General features: G+C 37.8%; 2 protein-coding genes across 2 annotated transcripts; both read left to right on the top strand.

Annotated features, from left to right (window-relative positions):
* Nucleotides 1-681: 681 nt before the first annotated feature.
* Nucleotides 682-4206, top strand: LOC146457995 (adenosine receptor A2a-like). Its single transcript, XM_085091235.1, has 2 exons — nt 682-938; nt 1073-4206. The coding sequence occupies exon 2, from the start codon at nt 1127-1129 to the stop codon at nt 2015-2017; it is 891 nt and encodes a 296-aa protein (XP_084947361.1). The 5' UTR covers nt 682-938; nt 1073-1126; the 3' UTR covers nt 2018-4206.
* A 2622-nt stretch (nt 4207-6828) lies between these two features.
* On the top strand, nt 6829-9081 carry LOC146457996 (adenosine receptor A2b-like). The gene has a single exon (XM_085091311.1). The coding sequence runs from the start codon at nt 7315-7317 to the stop codon at nt 8215-8217; it is 903 nt and encodes a 300-aa protein (XP_084947437.1). The 5' UTR covers nt 6829-7314; the 3' UTR covers nt 8218-9081.
* The last annotated feature ends 420 nt before the right edge of the window (nt 9082-9501 follow it).

Here is a 9501-nt window from a genome sequence, read left to right on the forward strand (position 1 = left end):
CGACTGTGTTATAATACGGAAAAAGGACCGGGATAACTCTAACACCGGTTAGCACCTCCTTCCTTCATCCACCTTCTCCACCCACCCCCCCCCCCCCCCCCGTTCCCGCTCATCACCCAGAAGTTTCGTGTGCATTCCCCTCCTAATCGCTCTTTTATGAACAGCGAACTTAAAATGTTTTCTATGTTGTCATCTTTTCTATTTCCATTTCGGACTGATAAATAAAATGGGTGGTTTATTAAAATGAAATATGTACCTTGAGTAAGGTTACATGGGTTCGGCCGCGAACAATGATGAATAAAGTTCACGCTCGCTAACGGTAGTAACGATCACACATCAGTTTACGAGTACATTATAAACGAAGTTTGAATGAGGCCATTAATTTGCAAAAATATGATAATTAGACAACATCAATTTTACTAGGATGAATTTATGATAGGAAGCGTTGCAACAATGTTATCCCCATCGGTGACTTACTTGAAATTTTATAAAGAAAAACAATACAAAAAGTACGAAATTACAATATAAAGGTTTGGACTGTTTAACCTATAAATATTAATATGCTTGGCATATTGGCAACAAATTAAACCGTCAAAAACTTTTCTAATTGCTTATGCTGCTTATGTGAGTTTATGTCGCCTCTTTAATTCTGTTAACGCATTTTGCTTCCTTACTGGACGAGCCTTTATGCTTGTTTAGAATCCGACCTATCATCTTCATTATTTAAAAACATATGTGCACTGACTATATGGAAATAAGGCAGACTTTTTTCAAGGAAGAAGGCATCTGTTCTTCACCCAGAGTTACGGAGTTTGTTTTGCTGACTCATCCCAAAGAGGAAGATGTTGTGTTAAAGCGAGGCTTGTATTTGCTTTAAACGGCTACATTTTGCTGTTTTTCCCTTAGATTTATGCCCAAGTTTTGAGCGATTGACTGTTGTAAGTTTCAAACCCGATTTTAAACAGTTTATGTTCGATATCTTAGCGGGAACATTTGAGTGTTTAACATCCCTGGATTTTTACATCTGGTCTAGAAAGAACACCGTAACAATATTTTGCGTCCAATTTTACAGACAAGCCCTCAGTGTGTTCCGCCGAGACTATCTTCAGAAACTTAGTTGTTCGCAATGAAAGAAGGAGGCTTATCTTCGTTTCACATCGCTAATTGCGTCTTCAACGCGTTTTTATCGTATACCGCCATCATGCTGAACAGCGTCATGATCCATGCAATAAGGAAAACTTCATCCTTGCCAAAGACTCTAAAAACATTGCTCCTGAGTCTGACTGTTGCGGATCTTAGTGTTGGTTTATTGGCGCAACCCTTGTACGTCACAAGGCATATCGTGGACTTAGAACAAAACGGCAGTGGAAACAATTCTGTTAGTAATTCCATCGAGAAGGTTTCTTTATTCACAGGTATTTGGTATTCCTTGGCTTCTTTCCTTGGTGTGATGGCTCTGAGCGCTGACAGATTCCTGGCCATTCATCTTCATCTTAGATATCAGGAACTTGTGACTCACAATCGTGTTATTACAGTGGTAATATTAACATGGGTGTTAAGCGCATTTCTTTCCGTGGCTAAGGCTTGGATCCCTTTAAATTTGAATATTATTCCCCTGATCTATGCCATACTTCTGCCTGCTTGTCTCGTAACTGCAGCATGTCTAAGTTGCAAGATATTCGTGACCGTACGTCGCCACGCAGCTCAACTCCAAGCTCATCAGATACAGCAGGTAACGCAAAATGGCGAAATTGCGAATTTTTGGAGGAACATAAGATCTGGGATCGGTGCAGTTTATGTATATCTGGTTTTTTTCCTTTGTTATGCGCCTCACATTTGTATCGTCATTTCATCTATATTTGCCCCAACCGCAGAACTCAAAGATGCAGGTTTTTACACCCTCACGCTGATGTTTCTCAATTCATCTCTGAATCCTCTAATTTACTGCTGCAAGATGAGAGGCATTCGACACGCAGTTGTGAACATCGTGCGAAACCTATTTTCGAGTCACAACTGAAGAAAGCGTCGGAAAAGTGAACATTGGAGTGACAAACAATGACTACGCTTAACAATGTAACCAGCTCAGCCTGTCAAACTGCGAACGGCCGAGTCCTTCATCCTTACTGGCTATCAGGTTCGAAGGTGACCTGTCTTCAGTGTTTCTACCCGTAACGTGTTTCTCTGTAGGTAGCGAGGAATGGACCAACAGAATACTTCAAAAAGTAACAAAAATAATAAACCACAAATATAATACTAAATAGTAAATCGATGCTACTGAGCACCGTATATGGTCGTATAAGTCTGTGATCTTTCCTTATCGAAGTTTTCTTGTTTTAATATCAGCTGACTTGACCATTTTGTCTTTTCCAATTACGAGCGAATACTCTAGCTTAAAAGAATCCTTTGCAATTCCTTTTTTTTAGGATAAAGTGTATAGGGAAAAATGTATTTAGTTTTATGTGGACAGACATAACAAAGTCACGTGAACCCCAGCTGAATTTGGCCTTTTTAGAAATTATTTGCAGTAATAAATGAAAGATACACACGCCAACATAAGATTAACCTCTAATTATGTCGGTGCTTTTAATAACAAATGTCGGTCCCTGTTTCTTAACTGGTGAATGTGTTTGGGGACCCGACATCACGGTTTTTTTTTTTTTGTTGATGAGTAGGAAATTCAAATCAGTTACCTTTTTATAACACACATCAACAACTCTGTAGCCATCTGTGTTCTTCGTATGCGATGAAAAGGACAGCAGCGTAGGCATATGTCTCCTCATTAAAAAAAAAAAGAGAAAAAAAAAAAAACAATTCTCCCCAATCGACCGTGAAGCTATAAAACTGAATGCAAGGCTGGCACTACGGCAAAGGGCAGATTTATTAGTGGCCAATATTTCGACTAATAGAATTAGTCTTCCTCAGGGCCAGAGCTATACTGAAGGAAAATATAGTAACGGCTCCTTAAATTAAAGTTTGAAAAAATACATGGAAAAAAATGATTGGCTAATACATGACATGAAGACAGCGTACTTGTAAATATGAGATAACAAAAATCTAAAAGTGTATAATCAAAGGTTCAGCGTTCGTAACCATGAAGCGTTATGTTACGGGATCAACCGGAAGGAAGAGTCCTATTATCATCATCATCATCATCATCATCATCATCATCATTTTATTGAAAAGTTCTTTTTCATATAGTACCGCTGAAGTCTACTCGCATATAGCAAAAGCTAATCGATGCGGGTAGAAAAACAATAGGTTACACAATTTCGTACATTACAGATGAATTGAAAAATACAAAGCAGCTGATTCGATAGCAGATTAGACATCAGCCAATAAACTACTAAATAATTTAAACTAGCCAATAATAAATGTAAAGAAAGGTACTCGCAAATACTGAGTGCTGAACTTAAGTGAGGTATATACATATATGTATATATTTTAATGTAAGTTAAAGAAGACTTGGCTCCCTTAGCTTTGTTAACCGCACACGCATCTACGGTTCGACGTGAACATTTCTTACGACCCACTGTTGTTTAATCCTTTTCACAAACGAAAAAATAAAACAAAAAAAAATGTTATTAAACGAAATTTGAAGGTAACCGATCCATTTGAAGATAAATAGAGGGAGTGTTTGCAGCTGTTGATTCTACCGACAATTTCGTGTGTTTGGGTTAAGACAACTGACGTCAAATAATGGTTTAATTGACGAAGTCGCTTCTAGAAAAGTATTAAAGTTGACGAAAATTGTTTTTGTTTTGTTTTTTAATTAAACAAAAATCCATTTTCTCTGGCAAAACAGACATTTGAACAGTTTCATTGGCCGGGGGTTCATATCAACTCACTATTATTTATATTCCAACTATCAAAACGCCAACTTAGACTTGATAATCGTAAAGCGAATAAAATGTATATCGACTATATTTAGTGTATTTTTAAAGGAAATTAACGATACAAAAAGCTATACGACATCTCGACGACTTCATGTTATAGCTTGTTATCATTGTCAAATGTGGAGAAATTAACAAAGGTGACATATATAATATACAGAATTAAAAGGGTGAAAAGGTACATGTAAATAAAATTCGAGCATGCGAACGGAAAAACATTGACAAATTCAACAGAGAGTTTTACGCGGATAGAGTTCGCTTGACTGTTTAGTGTCGCTCTTTCCTTTCTAACAGATTAAACCGCCGTCAAACTTCTCTTGCTCGTCATTTCACAGTTGAGGGTTTTGAAGTTCTTATCAGCGAAGGTGTACCTGTCTTAAATTGTGTTCGTCCTGAAATGCTTTCTCATTTCGGAATGTTTATGTTCTTCTACACGTTGGTGGAGGTAGCGGCACGTATAAACGATGTAATTTGCATCACACAAATCACATGTAAATTCGTATACAACATTCTATTGGTTAACTAAGGGAGGCGCTTTAATTCCATTTCTCTTGGGTCGTCAATGATCTTTTTGCTTGCAAAGATTAGCTGCAAATCATGCTTGATTTTTCGTCCAAGGTGGCGCAGTTGTCTGCGAACAGGTTGCAACAGAATGCCACAGAATGTTGTATATGAAGTCTGAGACGAGCAAAGAAATGGCGGAGAAACTTTTAACTGGGATGACTCCTGATGAGGTTCAGAGATGAATAATTTATTTCTTTTGTTTTATTCCCCCAAGCCTCTAAACTAAGAGAGAATTTTAACATATCGCGTCGGGAATGGTCTGTCATAATAATAATAATAATAATAATAATAATAATAATAATAATAATAATAATAATAATAATAATAATAATAATAATAATAATAATAATAATAATAATAATTTATCCAGGGAGCCCACTCGCCTTGGCGGTTTTCAATGGGGCCCGTCTGTTCGCAGCTGCACTAATTTCGTACCCAGATCTCCCACATTTGGACATCCCTGAACCGACTGAGATCTGAGTACGAGATTATCTGCGTACATAACTGTGATGGTCTGCGGATGAGATCGAGAGAATAATTAATGAGAGTTCAAATACACGAATTTCGCATATTTCACCTCCACAAATATAATACGAGAAACGGTACTTAATCTTAACTCGATTGTGGCTTAAACTTAATAAATAAAACTCGAGTCAATTCCAATACTATCTCCTATCTTTGGATGAGTGAATTGGTTGGTTGAAATTCGAACACGTTTGTTTGAGCTGCGAAGCTAAGTGACATTATATACTTTCTGTTTACACTACAGACTGAGGAATCTTAACCTACATATTAAAACAAAAAAAGTAAATACACAAGTAAAATAATCTAGATAGATGTATTTTTTCAGTCAGTGACACAGGCATACTCCGGAAAAAGAAAATCCGTTTTGTTATTTGCGAAGTCTAAAAAGAAAACCTTTTTGTTTCAATTGGTGGCATTTTTAATATTCTTAAAGCTTAAAGTTGGCGGGTCCAAGATCACAAGTTTGCTCCGTGATATCATCATCACCCTCCGTACCATGTGAAACATAAACGCATTGCTTATTTAAAAACTTAAATAATTTTTGAGGGACCGTTGGTCAGGCCAGATATCAACCACTAACATCGAAAAACAGGAACAGCAACAAACCCTTCACATTCTCGGTGGAGGTGATTGTCATATTTATCAACCGTATGCCGGTTCGATTCGCTGTCAGTTGACCAAACAGTACGTACAGTGCCAATCATATGGTGAAATTATCTTTTGACGGAAAACACTAAAACATTAGTATACGCAAACTCAATGATCTACTCAGCTAGGACTGAAGAGTTAATATCCGATTCATTATTCAATGTAGAATCGAATAGGTAAATGTAGCTGATGGCTGGCTTGCCCTGAAAAAGGAAACACAAAGCACGCGATACACAAGCTGGTTTTCAAAATTTATCTTGTTTTTGGATAACAAGACCTGCATAAAATCTTAACCCCTCCCATTAAAGTTAAAGGATTTTGTAGACAATACTCACAAAACAAGTTAGAACTTTAAAATTATTTTTTGATGGCTATAATTAATAAAACAAATATATAGGAATTTTTTTCAGCAAATCATAGGTCACTACAGGTTTTCTCAGGCTCGTAGATTTGATATTTTTCCATTTTGTTACATGTTGGACCTACGGAGTTTAAATTTTAGTATATAACTGTTATGAGGCACGGGTCAAACGCCGAACTTCACATGAGACGAACAAAACTGAGCGAATCAAGTTCACGATAAGTTCGACGTTTGACTCAATTGAATTCGTCCGACTCACTTGGATCGACCAACACGTTTTATCCGTCAGATTTTTACGGATAGAACGTGTGAAGATCGACTCTAGGAAAAACGTCGATCTTTTTATGAATTGAACTTATGAATAAATTCGTTTGATAATGTAAATTTTAGCCTCGATATAAAAACATCTGTGACTGAATTTGGATCGACGAATTCTGTTGGACGTTTGACCCAACGGTGGAGCTTTACCCATTTGGGTCGACCCAAATTGCAATTTAGCTCGTCTCATGAAGTTCAATATTTGATCCGGGCCTTAGTGGTGATAAATGCATGAACCTAAAAACAAATCAGCAATAGATAAGGCCGACTTTTTAGGGCTCCAGACCTTTCGGAAGAGGGCTTAAAAATAACCAATCCAAAGAGTTGATCCATCGTTGATAACTCAAACACGTTGGCTTAAGGAAACATCTGCGGTGACATGTTAATTAAAGTTAAAAAAACAAATGTTTTTTTTTTTTGTCATGATTTTGATCTTGAAAGTGGTTGTAAAACTTTTAATTATCAGTTTGCGCATACGAATGAGATGTTCTTATTCCAAAGTTCCTCAGCGCCGGCGAAAAATACAGACGAAACATCTGCCTAAATTTCTACTTATTTCATCCCAGTATGATATTCCACTGAGCCATCTTTTATACGTATAAGAGAGTATTGTTTTCTTCCATCGGTAAATATACGAAATTAATCCTGTGAAATTATTTTTTCTGTACATGTCAATCACACGTCTAACTGTAATTTGTTCTTACAATGTACGTTATTTTAATTACAGCGAATTTGGATTTTTAAAGGGTAAAGATTGATAATACTTTATCAATTCCTTGCTTTCCATGTAAAGCAAATTCAACGGACTTTTAAGTGACACCATAGTTTGACTTACTTAGTTCTCCATGTCAGCTGCAGTTCCTGAGGGGAGAAATTCTGCTGATCGCAAATCTTCATTGTAAAAAGGTGAACTCCACTTTCTTTCAATAAAGGATGGAAAATTGACGAACAGAGAAACCTTTGGAAGGAAGATTTCGACAGCCTTCTTTTGCTGATGGATTCAGAATAATGGGAGATTTGGTCTGTGGAAGTACACACAGAGATGTCTTTTATTCATCGTATATTACAAATTGCTCCTTCAACGTTTTCTTATCTTGTGTCACCACCATTTTGAACATTTTAACAATCCACGCGTTAAAAAGGACTTCAACACTGTCAAAACCTTTGAACACTTTGCTTCTGAACCTTGCCATTTCTGATCTGGGCGTTGGTTTGCTCCTGCAGCCGTTTTACAGCGCCTTACTGGTGAGACGTTCACAGCAGTATATCATCAACTGCACCAGCTATGGCGCTTTTATCGGCATTGTAACTATGTTTTCTTTAGCGTCGCTGTTTGGTATCACGGCCCTGAGTGCTGACAGATTCTTGGCCATTCATCTTCATCTCAGATACCAGGAACTTGTGACTCACAAGCGTGTTGTTGTGTTGGTGATCTCAATTTGGGTGTTCAGTACATTTCTGTCTTTAGCTGCATATACGTTGTGGATTTCAACAAATATTACTTTCGTGCTTTTTGTAATTGTTGATGCGGTCTGTATGGTAGCTACAACTTTCCTAAATTACAAGATTTATTCGGCCGTAAGACGCCACCGAATTCAAATCCAAGCTTTGCAAGTACAAGGCGCTCAAAATGGCGAGATGGTAAACATGGCGAGGTTGAGAAAAACTGCCACTGGTACTTTTTACGTGTATCTAGTTTTCTTGCTTTGTTATTTACCACAGATATGCAGTTATATTGCCTTTATAATATCTGGATCAAGTCGAACTGCTATCAGAGGCTGGTCTCTCTACACTTTGACTCTGATTTTTCTCAATTCGTCTCTCAATCCTTTGATTTACTGCTGGAAAATGAGAGACATTCGACACGCTATTGCGGACACACTACGATCTTTATTTCGAATTCACAACTGAGGAAAGCAAAACCTTGTCTCTATAGACACCAGTGAAAAAAAAAAGACGTCAGTGGACGTCATTGCTCGCGACCATAATTTTTTAACCGTGCACAGGTTTTGACCTCATTATGTTGTAACGTGAAGCAAAATTTGGAAAAATTACGTCGTGCAGGGAAAGTAACAGCTTAAAATAAGCAAAATTCTAATAAAATGGCAAGTTGGTTTTCTGGATCGCGCCGTTAAATGCACTTCGATCTCTAACGTTGGCCTGTACACACTGCTTGCTCTGTTTTTCTTAGTAGAAAATTTCAGTAGACTTGCATCTTTCAAAAGCTCTATTTTCACTGGACATTGATAACCTGCAGCTGCATTGTGCTTTAGGGCTGGAACATTGTTCTGTTGCTTGTTCTTTTGTCCTCTCGACCAACCATGTAAGACGCTGCAAACTGCAATATCTGAGCTGTCAGGTGCCGGCAGAAATTTAATAACTTCTTTCTCTGTGCATTCCTGACTGTAATGATGGATGCGTGTAATAAAGCCTATACTCAAATTCTGATAGTTAATTTAATAATCCCTGGTAGTAGATGAAATGTCATATCTTTGGATAGTCAGTTGGATTTAATTAACTTTATTAATGCTGTTATATGAAAGAGCTACCCCGCTTTGTTGGTCACCGACGCAGTCTCCGTATATTTTGCAGTTGTATGCTTAGTAACTTAGCCTTTGAGTGGAGGCAAGACTGGACTTGACTTTATTAATCAGTGCTTTGGATATGTGAACGACAACTAGTCATTATTAGAACAACATGATTCCATATAAAAGGAAGTGTGCATGAGCAGGCTGCAATCAACCAGCCTCGCTTCCACTCTATCAACCAGCCTCGCTTCCATTCAAAATGCTTGCGTAAAGCTATACAACCTTCGAACAACCGGGGCAAGGTTAATAAGCGCACAATTGTAAATGGTCTCTTCGTCTGTGACGCAAAAGAAAGGAAATCGTGCTTTGAAAACCACCGGGAGGTTAATTTAGGCTGTTAGTTTGACGGCGTCCTGATATCACGTGGGCTGTTGATAGTTACACCAGGCTTGTTAATCTGTTTGTGGGAGACCCTGCGTCTGCTCTCGCTAACAGATTTTTTCCCTGCTCCAACGCAGACGCACGTACAGTCACAGCTGGAGTGGGTTAATTGTTTGCAAGTCCCCCACCTGCATATTAGCCGGGATATTAGCGCAGAAACTAAAACCTAGAAATTTGTATTCTTGGTGATTCCCGCAGTCTGTTTTGAAAGTATGGTAGTTATGAA

The sequence above is a fragment of the Pavona decussata genome, unplaced genomic scaffold, assembly GCF_977016875.1.
Source record: "Pavona decussata unplaced genomic scaffold, jaPavDecu1.1 SCAFFOLD_234, whole genome shotgun sequence".
NCBI lineage: Eukaryota > Metazoa > Cnidaria > Anthozoa > Scleractinia > Agariciidae > Pavona > Pavona decussata.

Coding starts and splice junctions, on each gene's coding strand:
- LOC146457996 (XM_085091311.1), top strand. CDS start 7,315: ATGGGAGATTTGGTCTGTGGAAGTACACACAGAGATGTCTTTTATTCA.
- LOC146457995 (XM_085091235.1), top strand. CDS start 1,127: ATGAAAGAAGGAGGCTTATCTTCGTTTCACATCGCTAATTGCGTCTTC.